At 41.5% G+C, this 24,398-nt stretch overlaps 1 protein-coding gene across 7 annotated transcripts in view; it reads left to right on the top strand.

Moving 5' to 3' along the window:
* Positions 1-24,398, top strand: part of MTCL1 (microtubule crosslinking factor 1) — a 102,177-nt gene that overhangs the window by 4,197 nt on the left and 73,582 nt on the right. For all 7 annotated transcript variants that reach the window (XM_058038916.1, XM_058038907.1, XM_058038898.1 and 4 more), the window contains exons 2-3: positions 7,264-7,488; positions 8,992-9,150. In XM_058038916.1, the coding sequence (XP_057894899.1) occupies positions 7,291-7,488; positions 8,992-9,150 (357 nt within the window). In that variant the 5' untranslated portion in view covers positions 7,264-7,290. The remainder of the gene's footprint in view (positions 1-7,263; positions 7,489-8,991; positions 9,151-24,398) is intronic.

The following is a 24,398-nucleotide window of genomic DNA, read 5'->3' as shown; positions in this document are numbered from 1 at the left end:
TATGAGTTACATTGTGTTTCTTTACTCACTTGAAACTGTAGCTCTTTGAGTTGCAGCCTTGCGCTGAACTCAGGGGCAGTAATTCCACCGCTTCTCTTATTAACCTGCAGGGATTTGTGGATGTCAAAGGGTTTTGCAGGGCAAAAGTGATGCACAGTGACGGCACCAGTTTTTTCCCGTTTAGCGAGGGTTGCCAGGGTTAGCAGGATGGAGCTCATCGCGCATCCCTGCTCAGTGCTGCTTTTCCCACCTGGAGAGCATGGAAGGTGACAGCCCTGCCCGGGGCACGGACCCCAGTGGCTGGGGGTCAGCTGCCGAGCAGGATGTCACTTTGGGGGGACAATAGCGAGGCCACGTGCCTGGCTAGCTCCAGCTGGGTCCTGGCAGCGCCTACCCTGCCGGGAGGAGTGAGCTCTGTGCTGCATTGGCTTCGGTGGCCGTCAAGACATGCTATGGATGGTGCCTTTGATGAGCGCTCCAACAGCTTCAGCAGCCCCAGTCAAGGATATGTGTCGGAACAATACTGTAGCTAATGCTTGAATGTGGCAGAAAAGCTGCCAGATGCTGCTCTCAGATGCTGCAAAGTTAAACCAGCCCTCGAGTCAACAGGTGTGCACGGTCCTATGACTTTTCAGTTCACATCTCGGTTTTGCGCACAAGCTTCAGACCATGTTGGATTGGTGCATGACTTGTAAACTAGTCTGATTTGAGAGCTAAATAATAACATCAGGGGCCCTGGGACTTCGGGTTCATTAACATATTTTGCAAGAGGCAAAAATAATGGTTGTTGCTTTCTTCCCAATCAAAGCCTTTCAGAGCATATTCATCCCTGCTGCAGTTCTGCTGTGAAGTGCTGTGGGGGATGTGTGTATTCCTTAGCAGCAGCAGCAGCAGCATCTCCTACATATAGACGGTTTGAGATATTTAAATCATGAAAACAGAGATTATGTAAAATCACAGTTCATGAATCTTAGATTTATCAAGGATTTTCTAGAAGCTCTGGATTTGCCAGTGCAATAGCAGCTACCCCCTGTAATTGCCACTCTTTCTCCCTTCCCCACTTTCCCCTCATTTGATATAATTTATATTAAATAACATTCTGTTTAGAAAATGGTACTGACAAAATCTATAAATATGACTTTTGGGTAAATTAATAGACATATCTTTTACATAGTCCTGATTCATTTTCATTTTCTTCAATACTGTACAATTCAGTGATTTCGTGTGTTTTTGTCTTCATAGTTTGCAGGTATTTTCAACTTAATATAACACTTCTGCATACTGATGTGTTTTAACTCACTGGAACCTAAGGACTTTGCTAGTGTGTATAACTGTATTCACAGAGTAATGAATTCAGTATTCATGTGTCTTTTATGCTGGTTTTTAGCATGTAATTTCTCCCTAATAATAATTTCCAAATTTTCTTTGACTCATAATTGTGTTCCACTATTTAGTGGCTCTGAGATAAGACGTTTTTCATTTTAGGCAGCAATTCCTCTCAGTGAAGATAGATCAGCAGGCTGACCTAAATGTACGTGCTGAAGATGACCCTTCCTCTGTATTTATGTGCAGTTTAATGGTCTTGCTTTGGACTGCATTTAGTCTGGTCCCTTGAACAAAACATCCCCGTCATGCATATGTTTTAGAGCTGTCCAGAGGACTCAAGTAATGGAGTGCATTTGAGGCTTGGAGTGCATCTTGATGCACCTACAGAGTGTAGCTCTCTGTTTGATTTTGGAAGGAATCCGTTTCTTGCATGCTCTGGGGACAGAATGAGTGTGCAGTTGATGGAGATGATTGGAAAATTCATTTTCAAACCTTATTACAGATCATAACTAGACTGGCTGGGTGGACAGAGCGCATAAGTTATGCAAGTATTCCTGGTCATTTCAGTGGGAATGACTCAGATGAGTATGGGTTACTCAGTGTAATAGCTGCATGGCCTGACCTTTGCTCTCTCTTTCTCTCTCTCTCTCTCTCTTTTTTTTAAAGAATCATAAACAAGGCATATTCCTATAATTTGTTCTTAATTATACTTCATTGTAATTAAATCAATAATAAACAAGCATGACATCAGTAAAGGTATTAATGAGATAATGGCTTCCCTTCTGACAGGCAAGTGTTTAATTTGCACAGTACAGACAGAAAATGACCCATCAGTATGTATTTGGGCTACACAGTGTGGAAGTTGCACACAAGGCTTTCCCCTTCCCAGCCAGTTCACATTGGCCTGGCACACTGACAGGCAAATGGGGAATTGTGGTTCTGTTGTTTTTGCACTGCAGTCCCGGGGACTCCTGCAAACAGAGAGGCTGTTTGCATTGTTTGTGTGTGGCCCTGAATCCATACAGCCACCTGTGACCCTCAGATGGGTGGTTCCTGTGAGACCCCAAAGAGCTGGCCTTTAGGAACTCATTTGGGCCAAGGGAAACCATGAGCTGAAAGGCTCAGGAGCTGGTACAACTTGGATTTCTACAGCAAATTTGGAAAGAGCTGCCAGTTAGAAAACAGACTTCCATTAATTTTTTTCTGATGACCAGAGTGACACAGGGAAAGAAAAGCATTTTAGCTTTTCCTAAACAATATTCCTTCTTTCAGGACTCTCTGCCTCGTGCTGTTCTTACTGAAAATAATAGCATAATTACCATTAAATTAAAAGGGATCGAGAGGAGGCTTTCATCCCCTTCAGGAATGCAGAGCAAAGTGAAGCTTCTGAAGCACTTAACCTCCCAATTTCAATTGCCACTTTGGAGTGCTGGAGCAGGTCCTCCCTGTTTAGGGAAGGGAGCAACTCTCCATTTGTAGATGAACAAAGAGGAATGGCTGCTTTCTTGCCTGTTTGTTTTAATTACTTTTAAGTGCCTATTCTGATCTCTTTCTTCAATTTTACAATATTAAAGTCTATGGTATGAAGCTCAATACTTCCTGAGAGAAAGAGCTTTAATTCTAACTCACAATAATAAGAGTAGAAAGAACAATAGATTTTAATGAAGTCAAGGGTTTGGCTTATCTGTTCTTTCCATCTGCCTTGCAGCCAGAGCATCCCTTTTTTGCAAACCACCACGCTGAGAAGTTTGGCTTTGCTGCATTTACCTTTGAGTTCACAAATGATTGACATGTTTTCCTTCAAAGCAGTAGTTTGCCAGTTTAGTAAGCAGGACCATCATAGTTTCAGTTGTAATTTCCCCTTCCATGGGTCTTTAACTTAGCTTCCTTCATTTTCTGTGCATGGATCACTTTGGAGGAGGAGTTAAAGCTGTTCTGGTTTTCCAGGTGCCGTTGTAACAGTTCTGACTTAGGATCTCTCACCATACAGTTTCAGTGTCCACAGCAGAATTAAAAGGAGAATAAACTGTTAATAAATGAAAGCATCTACACTCTTGTCACTGGCCTTGTGGCCTGTATTGAAAGCAAGATGGTGTCTTTATTGTAACTAAAGTTAAATTTTTATGGTTTAGTTAAAGGTTATCCCAACATCTATAATTGTGTGCTGACTGACATACAAAATCTGAGCCAGATTTTCCAGAGATGGCATGTTCCTCTCTATATATTTATTATATAATAATAGAACTTCATGTTGCTATTCAAAAAGATTTAATCTGTCTGATTTAATCTGGTGCTTTTCCTCTCTGGGCTGGACAGAATTTATAGGTTCAAGCCCCAAGCTCTGCAGCAATACAGCAGAATATGGGCTGATGCTGCATGCAGCCTGTACAGTGAGGTTTCTGCTCCTTATACAGTCAAAACTGTTTGTGGCCTCATGTTGCCTTGCTTTAAGGCTCATTCAAAGGGTGCTGTATCTCGAAGTCAGAATACAGTTTGCTTTCCATGTGAAAATTTTGGAAGAAGAAAAGAAATTAATTGTGGAAAAGAAACTGTGTCAGTCAAAAAATATCAGAGAGGAGAACTGTGTGAGATTGTAAAGTACAGCCTCCTTCATTGTATTCTAAATTTTAATTTATCTGTAAAATTACACTAGAGCACTAGAGAAAAACAAACCTTGTATTTATAACCAAAACCAGAGGCAAGCATAGCGCAAAAAAAAAAAAAACCCCAAAACAAACAACCCCAAGACCCCAAAAAAAAACCAAAACAGAAATACAACCAAACAACCAACCAAGCAGAATAAAACCCCACAACACTGACTTGCAAAGTCATGGTTATGCTGATAAGAGAGATTGAGAAAACTTTGTTTTACCAGGAGATTAAATACAGTCCTATCTCCTAAAACATAACTCATGCCAATGCTTGCAACTCTTTGAGGAACTTCTTTGTTGTGAGGAAAGACTTTGGATTGAAGTCCCCAACAGAGTGGCTTTTACAGCTGGGAGAACTCCCATGCCCAGATAGGATTTGGAAATATTTGTTTCAATGGGATGAGTGTTTCAGGGATTTGGTTGTTTAAAATTATGTGAAGTTCACTTTCCAAATTTGGTTGCAATAAATGCTTTGAAATCAAATATTGTTTATTATTTGTCTTTAGAAACCAACAAAATTTACTACCAACAAAACTTGATAAAGATAAGAAGGAAGTTTAAGAGATGAGCAATGACATTATAATTGCAGGCTACTTTATACATGAAAGCCATTGCTTAGTTCTTAAATGTAAACAGCAGATTATAAACCAGATCCCATTAATTTGTTGATGACAGTTGTTTTTCTTTATTGTGGATTTGTGTTTCAAAATTTTAATTTAAAACCTAATTACTAATCTAATATTAGCATTCTGAAGATGACATTAAAAAGTTAATTGAACTTAAATCTAGTTGAGGTGAATTCAACACCTGAGTCTGCAGACAACCCTTAAGAAGTAACTCTGGTCCTGTTCATTCCACAGGGCTGTGTTAGCTCTGATTGGTAAAGACTCTACTTTTGGTATGAGTGCCTTAGCCAAAATACCTCAATAATAAGCTGATAATGCACAAGTGTACTCCTTTTCTTAGGTTCAAAAGCCACTGCTACTCTCTAATCAGTTTCTGAAACCTTGACATTTTCTTCTCCATCTCCTATCTTCACTGGGTAAACTTTTACTTTACCTCTTGAAAGTGTCTATGAATGTGAAGCATAGTGACAGGTGTGTACACAGAAAAGAAAAGCAGGGCTCATTTCCAGTCCAATCAAGCATGCATTGCTATGTTTTTCTTTTTAAAAATATACATCATTTATCAAAAGTTCACCAGTGTGTTGGCTGTAAACTGGCCAGAGTATTTGGCTGCGTCCTGAGGAGCAGTAGATAGAGCCTGCACCCTAAATTGTTTTGAAATAATCCTGCTGGGTTTGGTCTGCAGAGCTCATTTGCTTCGTTGAAGTCAGCTGTTTGTGCTTAATTAATGTATTTGGAACTTGTGAGGATGTTATTGCTGCAGGGTAACCTCAATGACTGTGCTTACACTACTCCTTTCCAGACAGTGTATGGTGTGAGCACGATCCAGCTCACTGGGGAGTGACCCCTGAGTTTATCCATCCACACAAATATCCTGATCCTGCCCCTGTCCCAGAGAGACTGTGGGACTGGATGCTCCTGCAGCAGACATCTGAATATATTGAGGATGTACAGTGACATAGTGGGCCTGTGAGAAAACTCCTCTGTCCTTCCAGAGCATCCAGGGAGAACGGTGTAGGGTCCTGAGTGGGCTGTGCTGGTGGAGCAAAGCCTCACTGGTGAGCCCAGAGCTGTAATTCTGGAAATAACAGGCCTTGTGTGTACCCAAAATTTATGCTGGCTCAACTAATTGAAATTAAACCATGGCTGTATAAATACTGGAGTTTTTATATATGGATGGGATTTTGGTAAGAATAACACTTTAATTCTAACATAACCGACAAGGCTAAAGAACCCATCAACCCTTCTTCCTTGGGTCAGGACTGTGCTCAGGGACAAGATCTGCCCTGCAGTGGTTATCTAAGCTCCAATGAAGTAAGATTAATATGTCATCTGGTTATGCCATGGGAAGGGCATGGGAATGGTTGAGAGGACTGCCAGAAGAGTATGGGCAGATGTGTTCTTGCAGGGACTGGACAGGGATGGTTGAGCCAGGGGCAGGGGAGCTTTGTCAAGAGTGCTGACTTCATAGCAGTGCCCCCTCCACCTGAGACAAGTGTGAAATATTCTCTGGCCACCTTTGGAATTTCAAGTGTGAAATAATCTCCAGCCGTCCTTGGTATTTCAAGAGTGATTTACAGATCTGAAGTGGGGTCACAGTGCAGCCAGCCCAGAGTACCAGTTCTCCTGGAATCTTATTTAAGTGAAGTTTTCCACAGAAAACTTGGTCTTTATAATATCGAATGCAATTTTAAAGAAACCAATTAAAAAATGAATAGTCAATTTCAAATATTCTCCTCCTAGCTCTTTTTCTTGATCCCCCCCCAACTTTGTTCAGTTTGAAGAATCATATTTTTTTTTCTCTCATGCAGTAGTTTAATACTTTGTACCCCTCTTCCTGGAGGACCTTTACAACAGTTCTAGCTTTGGAGCTTCAGTCACGCAGGCATTAAACAAATGGCAGTGGTAGAGCTTATCCTGTTCAGCTGTAAATCTTTAATCTGACTTTAGAGAGCAAGTGCTACACATGGTACAACAGGGAACTGGGACAGTTCATGGTGCCCAGAAAAGAACCAGCAGGTTATTCCCATGGGCACATAGGAACACATGGGAAAACATTGTTTGGTTCCTGTGGTCCTGTTATTGAGATGTGTGTGCACACAGCAAAACCACACTTTCTCCTGCACACAATCCATGTGTCATTAAGCCAGTGCACAGTGTTAGGCTCAGATGGGACAGCATTTCCATGTGAAGCATCTCAGTATTTCATGCCAGGGACTCGTTTTTTCCTAAAAATTTCATTTTTAGGAGGTGTTGGTTGTTAAAAAGGCACACCACACAGAGCTGTTGGAGTGCTTGGTTAAGTAGGTTTACTGTATTCTAAGTAAAGCAAGAGATCAGTTCAAATCGTGGTAAAGTATTGTGCAGTTTTAATTTTAACTTGAGATGGTAAAATGAAGGTTACCAGTTTCAGGACACATGAGCATCTGGTTTGTTTTTAATTATCCATGCAGTTGAAAGAAATATGACAAGTATCCATTAATTTGGTTCAGCATAATTACTCAGTGTTGGGTTAAAACTTCTGTTCCTGTGGCTTCTGGAGCTGCACGTTGCAATCTGTATCATTTCAATAATGTGGTATCCTAGCGAGCGTGTTTCCTATTTTGCTCCCATGGGTGAGATTTAGAGGTATGATGGAGCACTGTTTTGCCTTCTCACAGGATGAGCTGGATGAACTTCGGGCTGAGATGGAAGAAATGCGTGACAGCTATTTAGAGGAAGATGTTTACCAGCTGCAGGAGCTCCGGCGAGAGCTGGACCGGGCGAACAAGAATTGCCGCATTCTGCAATATCGTCTCAGGAAAGCAGAACAGAAAAGCTTGAAAGTTGCACAAACAGGCCATGTGGATGGAGAGCTCATTAGGAGCCTGGAACAAGATTTAAAGGTGGGTTGAGAGATTCATACTCACAGCAAAAGAAGCAGACTGTGATGTGGCTCTCTGCAATGGAAGTGAGGGTGACACATGAAACAAGCAGTAGTTCTCCAAACGTCACAACCAATTTCCTTCTGCTGTGGTGGAGAGCAAATATTCAGCTCATCGCCATAAAAAGATGTGTCAGTGAGTAAAAAAACATGTGTTCAGATTCAAAATGAAAGAAATACAGTCAAGTTACATTTCTGCATTTGAAAGATTTAAAGGGTCTTGATTTACTGGTTTTACTGAAAACCTTAGCTTTGCAATACTGTGTAAACAAAACCTGATATGCCTTTTCCAGTTCATGCTGTTTCCTTCCTTTTCACTTCTTGCTTATGCAAAGTAACTGGGAAAAAATAGTCTAAGGTGCATTTCTTGGTGTCTAGTGAGTTACTTGTAACAGGAACAGAGTGTTATAGTATTTTTGCAGGGCAGATAGAGAATCAAAATGCTCATTCCCTACAAACACAAATACCTGTCAAAATTATATTCATACTGAAACAGTTTTTGTATCTTTCAGAAATGCTTCCATCAAGACCAAGTAAAGCTTTGTGTAGACATGATGTTTATCTAGCTTTACTCATCTTTCTTGATATTGCCATCTTGCAGCTGTTTTTAAAATATCTTCTGTAGAGAGGACTGCTTGCAACTAGAATTATTAAGAATATTGTACTTATAAGTGCAAAACATAAAACCTTCTGAAACCAGAATGATTTGTTGTCAGCAGAGGAAATGAGAGTGGCATATCCAGTCATCAAACCTTTTAATATGTCAGATCTCATTTTTTCTTTTATGATGGAAACCAAATTATAACCTTATAACAATAGCAATGATACATTACTCAGTAAAAATCTTGTACCTAGATTTCAATGAAAGAGACATTGAGTGTTTTTATTACTGACTTCTTGTAATTCCATAATTCCTTGTCTTGTATGATGTATCACCTTTATAGATGTTTTTGGAGTAAATATCTATTCTTTTTAGGCTGGACTCAGAAATCCTAAGCTAGCATATATTTTTGTGCTTTCATATCACTCTTGCCTAGTGGTGATTGCTGCTAGAGCAGCCAGTTTGTGTGGCTGTGACTGCTGCTCACACTGCTTTGATGGATGGCCTGTCAGCATTACAGCACAATTCCTTGTCTTTGGCTTTATCTGTGTGATGTGCTGGGACTTTGATGGGCGGCTTTGGTGCCTGCTTGTTTCCTCCTGCTGTTCATGACATTGCCTTAGCATAATGTGGAGAGGGAGCTGGAGATGGGTAATCAAATATATTTTAATTCTGGATTCCTTTATTAGAAATGAATATTCATTTTGGTACTTGGAAGGCTTGGAGTGTTCCATCAACAGTGTCATAATTGAATTAAAAATCTCTTGGCTGTCTAGGGCTGTCATGTGCTTCTTACTGTAGGAGACATACCCTAGCTGTTGCTCCTCGTGGATGATCCTCATGCATTTGTGCTTTTCTGACCAGGTAGCCAAAGATGTTTCTGTCAGACTGCACCATGAGCTGGAGAGTGTGGAGGAGAAACGAGTCAAAGCAGAAGATGAAAATGAAGTCCTTCGGCAGCAAATCATTGAGGTGGAAGTATCCAAGCAGACGCTGCAAAATGAGCTGGACAAGTTAAAAGAGGTAAGCAATTGTCAGAAAAGCCATGCAGAGCATGGAGTTAGAATGGAAATTTGGCACAGAGATGTCTTAGACTACTAATTCTTACATGAAGTGCTTGCTGATATTACTTGTACAATTGTCCCAAAGGTCTCCTTTGTTATACGTCCCAGATACGTCATTGGTAATTTAGAATCAATAGAGATGTAGATGAGTGATGCTCCACTTCTTGTCTGGGGGCTTCTCACAGGGCTTCTGTCCCATTTTAAACTGTCTCCTTAAGAACTCTCTTCCTGCTCTTTCTGATTTGACTCCAGCTAGCTCTGGCTGTTCTTTACACAGACTGGGACTTCCACCTCCTTGAAAGTCAAATGAATTGTGCATGACTTGTCTCTGAGAGCAGGGCTCAGATAGGCAAGCCGCTGTTCTGGCTGGTACTCCTCAGTTATGGTAGTGGTGGAGCTATCAGCATGAGCTGGGCAGCCAGAATGTGGTCTGTAATGTATAAATAACATTGCACTTCAGGCACAGAAATGCTGTCTCTTGAGAAAGGGGATCATTTCAACTGGTGTTGACACACAGTCACACTGGGTGAAGTGATGATCCTTGGAAGCAAGTGAGCTGAGGAGCAGGGGACCGTAAAGGGAAGCCAGATTCTAAGCCACAGCTCTTTGCTGGAGCCTACATCCCAATCTGCAGTGGTATTTCTGTTCTCTTAACAGAACAGCAGATTGGCAGTTCACAGCCCCTGCTCTGTTTTAAACCAGATTGAGATAGAGCATTTAAAAGTAATGAGGTAAGACATTTATCCGCTGAGCCCTGGTCAGATTTAGAGAGCTGGTGCAATTATGTGTTATTTTAATCTTTCCAACATTACTTGTGAGTCAACTGGCACAAAGCCTGGCTCAGTTTTATAAGGACAGTCCCAATTTAATTTCTCTGTGCGTTGGAGTTATGAGTAGTCCAGTGCAGGAGTTTTGGAGCCTTTGTACCTAACAGAGCAGATCATCAGCTGGTTCACATATCAGTGTTGCTTAGATTACTTGTGAACCTGGCCCAAAAGATAAAGTCTGCATTATGTTTTAGCTATTCTTCTCCTTCTTCAATGTTATTTGTGAATGCTGTGCTAAGTGGACATGATACCATATTACAGGGTCTGCAGTCTCTGCTCTGTAAAAAAAATGCCATCTCATCAACAGTACCTAATTTATTGCTTGTTGTTGATTAACATGCAGGTCCACTGGGTACTGCTTGATGGCCTTGGGGTTCAAGCAGAAATTAAATTGTGGGTGAGAAGTGAGGGAAAAAATGGTCCAGCAGTGCTGAAGGCTCAAGCTAGCTCTAACCAGGCTGAATTTACCTTCCTGCTTAGATTGTTGCAGCTGTCAGCTGTCTTTCTGCTGGATTGCAAGATGAGGTGAATGCACCCTTACTTTGTATGCATTGCTTGCCAGTAAGAGGCAAAAGCTGGAGGACAGGTAGGGAAAGGGAGAGATAGCAGGTAGAATGATGGGATGTATTCATGCTGATGTGGAGATAAAGCAGGGCATAAGAGGGATCATGAGATGTAGTAGTAGTAGTAGAGAAATTCTGGTTTCACATGCCGTGAGTTGTGGTTTCTCTGGCAGTCACAATTTCACAAGGTCACTGGAGGTGAGAAGATGAGGTTGGAGTCCTTTGCAGGTCACACAAGGACAGATGAGCCAAAAGCTGCAGAAACACAGCTACGCATGTGTCAGATAAGTGTGTTTGCAGTGTTGTTGACATCGCTAAAAAAAATAAGTTCTTCACTCAAGATGCGTTCAAATAACTACCAGAAGCGGTGCCTCTTTAGGAACATTTAATGTGTACAAGGAATATATTATGGGCACGCCACTGGAAAGCTAGTGCTTTATATATCAGGACAAAAGTGACCCCAAAGCCATGTAGCTTCTCCCCAGTCCACCCTGACTCTGCATCTCTTCTATCCAAGGGCTGACAGTTACAAGGAGCGTTTTCCTCTCTGGTCCTGGAGCGCTGCCTGAGACCCAGTTAGACAGTATTCACCCTCTGATATAGCTTCCTGCAACCATATGCTCATTCTCTGCAATATCCTTGACTATTCTCTATCATTGGATCGACAGAAAGGCTTTCTCCCATCTATGTTCATATTTATTGCTTAATTCAGTGCTCGCTTCTGCTTTGGCGTGCCGTGCAATTCCCTCGGCTCCCATTTCTCACTGCAGTGGATGGCATATATGTTGATTATCTTTAATGTATTTTGCATGCTGAAATACCTTTAGGAATTGTACATGTCTCTGAAAGCACTCTTTCTTTAAAGCCACCTTTGGTGTTTATCATAATCTTTTGAAGAATTTCTAACATTTATCATGTTTAGTGCTGTTTTTTCAGGTTTTTTTTCACCATTACCTGTTTTGATCTCCTGTGATATTTTCAACAGGACTTATTGGGTATATAGGCTTGTTCTACATAAATAAAAAAATTAATTCCTTAAGAAGGAAGTCTTACAGTTTTAACTGGGATTTTTTTTGCCTCCTACTGACCATGTAATTTCAAGTTGTTTTATTAAGTACATATAAGAGAGACTTTCCTCTCTTGTCACTAAATAATATTTCTCAATGTGTCTTACTGTGAAAATAATCCTTCACAGTCCTCTCCTCTCCTCTCCTCTCCTCTCCTCTCCTCTCCTCTCCTCTCCTCTCCTCTCCTCTCCTCTCCTCTCCTCTCCTCTCCTCTCCTCTCCTCTCCTCTCCTCTCCTCTCCTCTCCTCTCCTCTCCTCTCCTCTCCTCTCCTCTCCTCTCCTCTCCTCTCCTCTCCTCTCCTCTCCTCTCCTCTCCTCTCCTCTCCTCTCCTCTCCTCTCCTCTCCTCTCCTCTCTCCCTGCGAATTGCTGCTAAAGCACTTCCTTTCCCAGGTGCTTCTGGATTCCCATTCCATGACACACTTTCACAAGCTTTTGCATAATCTATCAAAACAGCATCTTGGCCCTTGTCTGTTCTAGTATCTGCCAAATGCTCCCCATCAAAAAATATTCTGATTTTCACTGATTGTTTCATTAAGGAGCTCTCAGATAACTGGTGAGTCACTTGCAAGTTTTTAGGATGCCACCTCCTTCTTTCCCTTTGTCTTTTTTTCATAAATGTGCTCCATCCCTTCAGCCTTTTGCTGCATTTCCTGTGTTTTGAGCTAAGATATGAGTTGATAAAGATATTTAATAGATGCTTGTGAATTTTGTCCAATTCTGATGTCTTCCAGTTAGACATCATTCTTCTCTGAATGTCTTCATCAGTATCCTGGCATTCACTTTGCTTACTCATGCCACTGTACTTCCTTTTTTGCTTTCAGTTCTCTCAGCCAAAAGATAATATAGTTCTTTCCTTTCCCATAATACTTCCTAAATTTTTCAGATATTACTCATTTATCACTGTTCATCATCTGCTACTCTTGCCTGAAGTACTGTCACTGATTCTTTTGAAGATACTTCTTTCACTGGCTAATAATGTTTTCTCACTGAATGCTTTTTAACTTCACTGACTGTAGCAAGGTTTTTTGTGTGTCAGTCTTCTCTATCTGCTGAAGCACTGTGGTTCATTGATTTTTTCCATGATTACACTCACCTACCTTTTCAGTTTTCATTTTTCAAATCTTCCCTTTCTGTCCTTTTTACTATGAACATTTCAACTGGTTTTGCACCACCCTCTGATACCTTTTTCTGTGGCATTCTCCATCAGAGCTGCAGTGTTTTTCTACTGCTGTGAACACTTTTTGTAGCATATCCTGGGATGTTTGTGAGAACTGCCCCTTCTAGGAATTTGCTAGGATTTTCTGTGACTTAACAAAGCCGCTTCCTCCTTACAACTCTGGAAGCAAAGGCAGTGTGCCCTCACAGATTTGATAAGAACACATATCCCTGCCAAGGCTTGCTTGCTTTTTCCTCGTGTTGTCTGGGTTATTAACATTGCCATTTGAGTCAGCAGGCTGCCAGGACAGAAAAAAAATGACTCCATCACTAACAAATTACCTCAGCAACATCCCTGCAGCTGTCATTTCTCCCTTCCTAATATCCTAATGCACCTCATGAGAAATATCGATGTGTATTAAGAATTTTTCTCAATCAATCAACCAGAAAGCGCTCAGAACACTTTTTTTCAAAGTTTCCTTTCCTTTGCAGCAGTGCAAAGACCTTACCAATTCTCTTCTGAGCATCTACACATCAGAGCTTTTACTCAAAGGCTTGACAATAGCAAGTGGATTTTCTTTGAGAACTCAACATCTCCACTCAACATCTAATTCACCTCAAACTTCATTTCTTTGGAGCCACCAGGGCATCCTTAAGGGAATTCTTCCTTATACTTTCTCAGGAAAGATACTTCACAAAAGGATGATCTATATTTAGTCTAAGTGTAAATAACTAGGAAATCATGCTTGGCAAGTGCTGGGTGCCTTTATGTACAGCAGTCATTAATTCCCCTGCCAGCAGTACCTTTCAGAATAATCCTGTCTCTGAGAGCTCCCTACCTGGGGAAGAACAAACCATTTCTGCTACTTATTGAAGAAAAGCACTGAGATGGCACGGGACCAGCTCCTGTTCCCCCTGAGGACAATGAGTTGGTTGCTTGTTTGCAGCTGCTAAGTGTGTATTTTCCCATGTCCTTTGTCTGGGTTTGGTGGGGTGAGCCAGGGTGGAGAGCAAGGCAGAGCTGTGGCAGCAGTGACACTGCTGGGGATGGGCAGCCCTGTCAGAGCAGACAAAGGGAGAGGAGGAATAAGGTCAGGGGCAGCAGCTGCTGGGAGATTTAGTGTGAGTACTGTGAAATGGGCTAGCAAGAAATGAATGAGAATTGTGTAACTGGGAAGAAAGGGGCTTACTGGGAAGAAATTTACTGGTTGTGCGTTGGCCATACTGAGCAGGTGACAATCTTTCTTACGGCCACTGAAAGCAGAAGGACCAGAGGGGCAGCAACCAGAGGTGTTCCTTTGTGTCTGCAAGGACCTCTGCTGTAGCAGCAGCCTCACCTGTGACACTGAAGTTGTGTTGGCCAGCTCCTAACTTCAGCTGAAGTGCTTCAAGCCCTTCAGGTTGTTGGGACTGTCAGAGACCCAGGTGCTGTTCCCTGGGCATCTTCACTCAGGAAACCACTTCCAGCTGACAGGGGGCCATGGCTGCAGCTCACGTTCAGTGGTGTTCTTACAAATAAGGGTAGAGGCAAAAGGCAAGAAATCCTGTTTCCATTCATTTCTGCTGAAGAGGGAAGAAGTACAAGTCCTCTGGCCCATAGTAATGCCTCCAACGTGCCTCTTCAGGACACAGACTGAGATGAGAACCTGTACCTACTGTAAATGGGCTTTCCCAGGTTACCTGTGGGCTTCTTAGGACAGTGACTTCTATAAATGCTCTTTCATCCAAGAGCTTTTCCGGCTTTGGATGGTGCAATGCCTAAGCTCATTCTCTGCTCCTCCCCTGCAGCACCTTATTTTTGAGGCACTGTTCAAGAAGTGCTGCTTTTAAGAGTCAAAGAAAGTTTTCTGTTAAAATATTTGTATAACAGAGTGAAAACCTACATTCAGAACTTTATAAAAATGATAGAAATACACAAGATAAGTTGACAAGTCTTTCAGGCATATTATTTTGAGTCAAGTTCTGCTCCAAAGTGCAAGTGCAGTACTCTGTTTAACATCAGTAGGGGTGGGGTGCATTTTGCTCATAGAAGAATTCAGCTCTATAAGCATAACACAGCAAAATGAAATCTGGAAGCTGCTGTGTGTGGAATCTGGAGCTGAGTGTGACAGTGATTTTCATTGCCATGAACCTTGTAAGTAGGACAAAACACGTGCTGCATGTGTGTAAAGTGTGACTATCCCAAGCTGAAATCAGATTTCCCACTTTTTGCTCTGATATAAATACAGATCTGGTGTGAAGTGGTACACAAGTGCTAAAGAAATTATTTTTGGTGAAAACACACTTGTTTGCATAAAACATTACCCTATGTTTTCATAAGCTAGGAATTTATACATATTTATTAAAGTGGCACATAGTGTTTTTCAGATATTTCTTAAAGAAAATTTACTCACTGATGTAGGGATATACTGTGAAAATTCCTTGATTTTTGTAATACATTGCCTTTTTTTAGCTATCAGTGAGTTTACACGAAGGGAAATTTATGAGAAACAGGACAGGATTCAAGTAACACCAAAAGGACTAAGCAAGAACAATATGTTGACTCAATAACCCTGTTTAGAATTTAGTGCTTGTGACAGTTTTAAGTAATGAAGTCCTAGGCAATAATCATAACTAAACCCATTAAGTGAATGAAAGTTTTTTTAAGTGATTGTATTATACATCTTCTAATGCACTGTCCACATTTTTTTTAGAAATTTAAAAATATCTTTTAACCACAGGACCCCTCACATTTTCCAAATATTTTTCTTATGTTATAAATGCCCTCCCTGAGCAGTATCTGCATCTGAAATTAAGAATTATTATTTAATAAATAAGATACCACCAAGCTCTGATTAGTCTTTATTTAATACGTATTTGTTATTTGTCCAGACTGGCCAGCACTCAGCTGACACTGCTTCCAAATCCTATTATAATTTTGAAGTGAGTGATTTTGAGATAAAGTAACAGTGATTCTGTTGATCAGATCCAGAGATCTGTCTCATGCGAAATCTCTTCTGTTACTCAGCCTGAGTTTCTCAATCCAGGCATGGACTTCTGCTGACTCACCCCCTCCATTACTCCCAAATACTCTGAAGAACCATAACTGGCCTTTGCATATGGAGAAATTATGTTTAGTTGATGGCATTTACAGCAGGAAAAGTGACCTACTATAGCTCCATGACTGCCTGGATACCAGTTAGTTATAAGCAAACCTTCTTTGTATGATAAATTTCTCTGTGCTCCATTGATAATTCATTTTTCTTACTACATAGCAGAAGCCTTTTGGTGACTTTTCAATAGCAGAGACTGGCGTGGAGAAGTTCAAATAGTGTATCAGTCTCCCCATCCTCCACCCAGTTACCAAAAATAATCCTGCTGTCTGTCACATGGGCTTCAGCAGTGACAGTGCAAACAAACTGTAGTCTCTGTGACATTTTCATTTGAAAAATACCTTCTTTTGTTTTTATTCCTTCCCTTAATATATCCTAACATAATTAAAGGTTTTATGCAGCAAACCCTTGCAAAATATTAGTAGCAAATCCTTCAAGGGCTGTTTTGGGGGCGGGGGGGAAATAAGTGCATGCTCTCCATATTCTAAATCATGTTTCAACTGGGGTAAAAGTCCTAGGTGAAGATAGTACCCTTGGTTTTCCTTGCCAAGGTGGGGACAAGACTTGTTTCAGGAGGAGTAGAGTGTCACAGCATGCTGCTGTTTCTGTGAACAGAAGCTGTGATTTAAAGCTGGAGTGTCCACAGCTAAATTAATGCTGAAGTTGATTAGGTATTGCTATTCCACTCTCCAGTGAAACTAATTCAGATCAGCAACCATCTGACAACTGTTCCTGTGGGAGGTGTCATGCAGTGTTTGAGGTGGAGGTGGATACCAGGGCATTGTAGTTCCAGAGGCATCTCATGCCCTGGTATCCCTGCTTTCCTCGCCGGGCTCGGAGGAGCCAGCACAGATCCCAGGTGAATGTAGCCTTGTGCATGTCAGGGAGCTGAAGGAGAAACGGTGTGCAAACCTGTAAGGAGGCTCCCTGCGTTTGGTGCTCAGTGCAGAGCTGGCATCAGTGGGCAGCTCAGTGGCACCACTCCTGGGAGGCACAGCTTCCCTGCCCTTTGGCTGGCTCCCCGTCAGCCGGCGCCAACTGTTTTCATCTCACATCGCCGGTAATTTCATCCCAGCATCTGGAGCGTTGCGTAGCACCGTGGAAAAGAGGGAGAGGCAGTCTGTCAGGGCGAGAAGAGGAGCTTTGTGAGGTGCATAGATTCTAAACAAATTTTGCAGATTGCCTGTGGTTTTTGTTGTGATGGTGCTGCACTTAGGAATATGTGTCACACCAGGGCACTGTCATCCACAGGGGACGGTATTTTCCGGAAATGCTTAGCAAGGTGAAAAAAAGTCAGCGCTATTGATTTTTGTCCTTCTTTGAAAGGGTTGCTTGATTGTTTTTCTTCTGAAATTAATTATTTAGACTTGCTTCTCTAGCTCTATTTTTAAAAGGAGAACGTAACTTATTGCAGAGATAACTTATGAATTATTGACATTGCACTACTCAAGCTGTCAGAGGATGAATGAGGGGCAGAGAGAGACCTGACCATCTTGGCAAGCTTTCCATTGCCACATGCCATGGCACTGGACTTTCCTCCTTCTCCATGCCTGGCACTGTGCAGGTAAGCCTGGCTCCACTGCCCAAAGCCTGGCTGGCTGAAAGGCAGCCCAGCTCGGCAGAGTGCCACACTTTGCCTGGATCTGTCAAGAAGTTCTCCGTTCCTCTGAAAGGGAAAAATGGAGGCAGCTGGTGCAAGTAGGTCAGGAAAAAGGTTTAAGTGGTAAAGAGGTGGAATTATGCAGTTGTGACTCTTCAAGCAATATGTAATCAGCACATTTTGCTGCTCTTGGTAAATAACCTGTTTCTTCAGGCCACAGATGAGAATATTTTCTCCTATCTTGCTCTTTTTGCAAACCCAATCCATGCCAAAGCCATGGTGTGTGCAGTATTTCAGCCTCTTTCTCATCCCCACAAGAGTGATCCCCATACCCCCATTGGTTTTGCCAGCAGTTATATCAGCTGGGAGCTCTCTGCAAGGTTAAGATGTTCCTACACTCAGCCTGCTGAAAAATGCCTGATGGGGAGACAGTATCTGTTCTGTGGGAGGAGGCAGGGCAAAGCCTTCACTTGATTTGGGTTTGGGTTTGATGTCCTTGGAAGGAGAAAGCCTGAATTTTCTTTAAGTGCCCATCATGGTGGTTCATTCGTTCTAGAAAATGACACAGTCTGCCCTTAATGGGTACACTGCTTGTGATTTCTCTGTTTCCTTTTCTCTTTACTGTATATTTTGTCACAAGATGGAAGCTCTAGCCAAAATGAATACAAAAATTACAAGATATTCCTACCCAAATTTTAGGACTTGCTCCCTCAATAGTAGCCAGAGCTGGGGAGGGTAAGCTGTGCTGATATTTAGGGACATCAGCATAATGCCTACGTGGGCAGAAGAAGCACAAGGATCCATCTGAGACTGACAGATGGACGTATTGGTCTATTTAAGGCTCTTTCTCAGGGATCACTCCAAAATAGTTACAGCCCAATCTCTGCAGCGTGCTCTTGCCTCAGTGAGCTGTGCCAAGAGAAAGTGGGTCCTGTGCAGAGATTGGTGAAGGCAGCTCACCTCATTGTCACTGCGTGCGGAGCTCGGGATAAATTCCCATCCTGAGTTCAGTGGTGTCAAAACAAAAGACTTTGAAGGGATGGAGGAGGGAATAAAGTTATTAAATGATATGATAAAACAGTTCTAAAGCAGATGCAAATCTGCAAACCCTTAAATTGTTTTCCTCATTAACGTTGTTCATCTATTTGTCTGTAAAAAATAATTGGGGATTTTTTTTGTTCATCCCTTATTTCAGTTTTCTAGAGTCTGGTCCTTCATAGAATAGAGGGATCTTTAAATGTCATCTCCTCCAACCCACAGTCAATGAATGGGGACATCTTCAACTAGATCAGGTTGTTCAGAGCCCCAGTCTGACCTTGAATATTTCTAGGAATGGGGCATCTACCACCTCTGTGGGTGGCCTGGTTTAGGGAAAATTTGGGAGGCAACCTCTGAATGGAGTCCCTCTAGAAAGCAAATTCCAGCAGCCCCTACCCCTGACCAGTTCGGGAAAGATTTCCTTGGAGAAAATGCACAGGTTATCATTCTTGCCATGTTATAATCTGGGCTAACCCTTCCTTTGCCCACTTATGTATCAGTGGAAGACCATCAGGATGCTCAGGCAGGACTTGCTCTTGGTGAAGCCGTGCTGGATGTCTCAGATCACTTCTCTGTCCTGCATGTGCCTTAGCACAGCTTCTGGGAGGATCTGTTCCATGCACTTCCCAGGCACACAGGTGAGGCTGACAGCTTGGTCATTCCCAAAGTCCTCCTTTCTTTAGGAATCCTTCTGCTTTTCCATTGCATACTCATGTGTCTTTTGTGATTAATTTACTGATTAGTTGATTATTTCCAAAGCAGAAGTTGTAGTGCATACTGCCACAGGTACCATAAGCTATGGGCAATTATAGGGGAAGGTTGCCATATTAGTTTGGGGGGGAACTGAAATGTAGGTCCTACATTGCTTCTAAGGGTGTGAAAGAGTGGGAATCACTTGTTGGAAGGAGCTTCCTTGACCACTGTATTAAAACCACTAATTGTTGTACCTTGACCATCATGAATCAAAATTATAGAATGATAGCTACTATGTTCTCCACTCTTGTGAGCTGTCAGGGTATGTGACTTCAGTTTCTGGATTGCCTTCACAAGAGAAAGGAAAAAGAAATTAGAGTTGGTTTCCTTAAACAAAAATCTCTTTTGATGTCCTCCATCTCTTCCAGTGGCAAACAGATTAGCTTTCCTCTCTCCCCTTCTACAGGTTCTTCCTTGGTGGGATTCTCTCACCTTCTGTTCCTTCCTTTTCTTCTTCACCTTAGGTTTTTCCTCAGCATTTTTCAGATGTGGGTGCTAAGCTGAACACAAAATTCTCCAGTATATGCAAACCAGCTCTTGAGGTTAGGGACAGCTGAGATGTGCAGGACTTCAGACACACCTTGGGACAGCAGTCTCTGGTGCTGGGGGCTGAGCTACACTATTTGAAAAGTTACTTTACAGCTGCTGCCAAAAGCTGCTCCCCTAGGTCAGGACTTCAGGCAAGGAAAAAAATCTTTAAACAGGAAGCTTTTTCTGCTATTTGTGGCTCCACCTGCTCTCAATCTCCCCAAAAATACTGTGAGAACATTCCTGTAGTGGGATAACTTGTCACTTTCATTCTGGGCCTGACTGTAGTAAGTGCAAAAAAACCAAACAAAATGGTTTTTATCCTACAGTGTTGATTTCACTCTAGGGTGAAGTTTTGCATCTGTTCAGTTTTGTTTGAATGAATAGTCCACCAGTTCACACAGCCATAGAGGAGACTGTAATTTAAATAACACAAATTCAGAGATGTCTCTTGCTTCTCTTGGACACAACTCTTACAAAAATAACTGTATGTAAGAAATTGTGTATTCTTTGGGGGGGAGAATGTAAAAAATAGAAAAAGTTCTTGTGGTTCTGCACAGGAAGACGAGCCATTGGCACTCCTGCAAGCTGCCTTTCATTGAACATGGTTTTGTGCTCTCAGGCTGTTGGAAATATTGCATGAATTGCTGTCCTTCTGAGTTGGTATGAATAAACACCGTGGACAACTTCAGCATTGTTGTTTCTGTGCTACAAGATGATCAGGAGAAAATTTGACAGTAATTTTCTTAGTCAAAGGGAAGGAAGAGGGAGCCTTTGGGGGTTGAGCAATTTGGGTATGGACATTTCACACATGCTTTGTGTGTTCACGGATGCTTTCCTTAAAAGTGAGAGGAAGAGGAAGGCTTTGGACACAATAAACCACAGGTATCCACAATGTAATGCTCCACAAGAAGTACCACACTTCTTCAAAGAGTCTAGTATTTAAAGAAAGATTTTGTCATGCTACTACATGATTTTTCACTATGAATACAAATCAAGAGAGAGGGAAAAAAGAAAGCCCTCCTGAAGGCTTCAGTTTCCTCAACCAACCAGCATGTGATTCTCAGTGTATAAAGAGTGACACTGCTTTCCAGGATTCGCCCAAACCAGTTACTAATAAAGGCATTTTCACAACTAAACCTGACAGTCTGTTAACTGGTTTTAAATGGGGGTGTTGATTGGATCCTGGCACCTTCACTCTAGGTCATCAGCAGACACAATTGAAGACGACAAGAGCACTAATTATTCTATGTTATAGAATAACAAGAGCATGGTTATTCTATGTTATAATCTGGGCTTTAAAATCTAAGCCATCTTTTCTCCCCATTCCTGGCCTGCAACTGATTTAGTTTCTCACTTGGACTCTCTAACTCTTGCTCTGAGCTGCTGGAGATGGGTTTTTCTTGGCAGCTCAGAGAGGAGAAGGGGAAGAATATGAGATTTCCTCTTGGGCATTCAGGAGAGGAAATAGCTCGGATAAATCGCCCACCACCAAAGGGTCATTTTACCTCTGTTTCATATGAAGACCTGCTGGGTGAGGAGGATGTGGCAGAAACCGCTTGGAACCTTGTGATGGGAAATGAGGAATAGAAAGCCTTGGGATAATGTTGATTTAGCTTTAATTTTCTATTCCGGGGCTTCTTGTATTGCAAAAATCTACTGCTCATACCTGATTATCCATAATCAAGACATTTCAAACAAAGCCATTAACAGAAATATTTCTAGTCTACCTCTGAAATTCATAATAAAGGTTTAAAACCTTAAACCAGATTGGCAGGTTGACATTTCCAAGAATTGTTTTTGCCATGTAAAACTGTTAGCATAAAAGAGACTCAGCATCATTAAGGATTTATTGAGCTTCTATTTTCTCCATTAAAGTACTGACTATTATTTTCAAGTGAAAGATGTACCACAATGAAATCATTAGTGACTGTGCATTTAGGGATTTTTTGTCAGCACTCCTAACTACTATAGCCAGATAGTCAGTCTCTCCCAGTATGACATGGATAGGAGTGACAATTTATCTTTTCCTCTGTGATAGGAGATGGAGAATTTGTCCGGAACTGAGCAGATATCAAAATGTCATAATGATCGTAGCTACATGTGTTACTTTTTTTTTTTTTTTTTTTTTTTTTTAACTCATGGGGTAATAACTTTGGCTTTTTACTTGGTTTTCATTCTTTAATTAGAATTATTTTTTTTATTCATGGCTGAGTGTGTGTTACAAACACAGCCTTGGGGAGTGAGATGATGAAACAAAAAGTAAAATATCCCATTACTGCCCAGGTAGGAAAAAATATATCCATGTTAAGCTTTCTAGGAGTTTAGCATTCAGTTCATAGGAATTTTTAAAGATGGGAGAAACAGATGACAATACTTATATATTTACAAGGGATTGGAGGTAGGGGAATTGGACCTTGAGAGGAGTCAAAGCTCTGATTTCTGTGTGTAGTTTTGAAAGAGAAGCTGGGTGTGTGGTGAGGCCAAGTCAAGCCTTCAGTGGCTATCTCCAGAGGCAGACTTCCAGGCAAAGAGATTTTTTTTCTGTCTCAAATTGTTGATTATTCTTGCAGACCTAATTAATCCTTTAGACTAATACATATACATCAAAGCACCAAATATTTTGGTTTGATGTCTTCCAGCAAACAAGTGCCTGAGGTTTAATGAAGTGTTTTGGATGCAGCCAAATAAAATTTGGAGGCGTCAGTATCTGGCAACTGTGGATATTGTCAAAAGTTAGCTAAAAATCCTTTGATCAGAGCCTTACGGTGGAGTGTCTACTCCTGCCCACAGGGTGTGGGGTCCTGCAACCACACCGTCCCTTTTCCCCTTATGTGGTGGCATTTTGTCAGCTCCAGACTGTCAGTTCAGCATTGTGGCAACAGGTAATGAACTAAAATCTCAGCTAGGTGAGGTTGAGCAGTTAAAAGTTTAAAAGGTATTTCTGTTCTTGCAGATGGTGTTTTTTTCAGCATCTGGGTCTGCTGTTTGGTCAATCAAACCTTCAAGGTAAAGCTGTTTAATCTACCTTTTGATTGCCAGTGCTGAAATCTCAGCATGGAATGAGGTTTGTTTGTAAACAGCAGTAACAAAAATGTTCTGCTGACAGACTCTATTCCTTGGCATGGGTTGGCTGCTCTCTGCTATGATAAGCAGAGGTAGCACAACTCTTGCAAATGCACATCTGAGGGCACCTGCCAACCCACCAGCTTCTGCCTTTGGTAGGGGATAATTCATTCATCTTCCAGGAGGAGTGGAAAAGAAAATTGATCCTTTCCTTTCTTTGCCAAGCTACATGTGTAAATATTCCTCCTGCAGAGCAGTCACCTGATCTGCTGTGCACCTGGGGCAGCTGCTTGCCTACTTACAGAAACACCAGCTGCAGGTGGCTGTCTCTCTCCCACTCTTCTTTGGAGATTTGCTGGATGAGGGACACTGGAACTGAAGACTCAAAGTGAAAATTCACCTGTGGCAGTGAAAGTATGTCTTAATTCTCAGAGGATTTAATAGTTATCTGAGATTGTGTGCATGCTCTGCATTTTGTCTCACAATTATCAGCAGAGTTTTCATGGAAGAGAAGCAGAAGGAGGAAGGAAATTATAATGCCCAGATTTTTAGAGAATGATGGTACAAAGGCTAGGATTGTGGAAAGAGAACAGCTCTTTCAGATATAAAGCATGATAAATTGCTTCAGCATAATGATGCTCATCAGAAGCAAGTGAGTAGCAGAAAAAGAATGTCATTTCAATTATGCCATAAATTCACTTTTGGCTGGCACAAACAGCTATCAGAGGGCAGACAGAATTTTTTTCTAACCTTAATGAAATACAAGCACTCTGATTTTAGTTTGCAATTGGGGTTTCTTCTTTGGTGCAGCAGAGGTCGGAAAACACTGTCCCTCTTTTTTTATTTCGCATTAAGTCTATTTGCTTGGAAACTATTCCTCTGTTTGTATTATTAATTCCCTGGTTTTTTACCATGTGAATTTCCTGTGATGATCTCATTATGTTTACAGCATTTCTTGCAGTGTTGTAAACAGTGACTGATGCCTTGTTTTCATGTTTGGGTGTGGCAGGGAGCAGCCACATGCAAACTGCTGGTGAGCCACATCCAGGGAGCCCCATCTGATGTCAGCCTGAGACTCCTTTCAGGCAAGCCAGATTCTCTGCTAATGCCACCGAGCTTGAGGACTGTTTCCACTGAGTTCCAGGGGGATTTAAACAGTAGTGAGAAAAGATAAATAAAGAAAAACTATGCTAAAAATTTATTTAAATTATCACTGGTTACTATTACAGATACAAGAAAGAAAACAGTCCTTGAAAAAAAAAATCATGAATGCACAGTGCTGTTGTATATACAAGGATTTTGAGTAATCTTAAACAAATTTTTAGCCAGTATAACTGCTTCAAGTTAGTAGCTCTTTCATAATCACAAAAATGAAAAGAAGGATTTTCAGTGTTTACTGACATTTAGTAATGTGTTTGGGGCCATCTAAATGTTTTTAGCCAGAGACTCTCACTGTAATTTCAGGAAATTACATCATGAAGTTATTTTATCTGTGTGATTTACTCCAGGTCTATGA

The sequence above is a fragment of the Melospiza georgiana genome, chromosome 1 (genome assembly GCF_028018845.1).
Source record: "Melospiza georgiana isolate bMelGeo1 chromosome 1, bMelGeo1.pri, whole genome shotgun sequence".
Taxonomy (NCBI): domain Eukaryota; kingdom Metazoa; phylum Chordata; class Aves; order Passeriformes; family Passerellidae; genus Melospiza; species Melospiza georgiana.
Note: the sequence above shows the minus strand (reverse complement) of the source record. Positions and strands in the feature narration are given on the sequence as shown.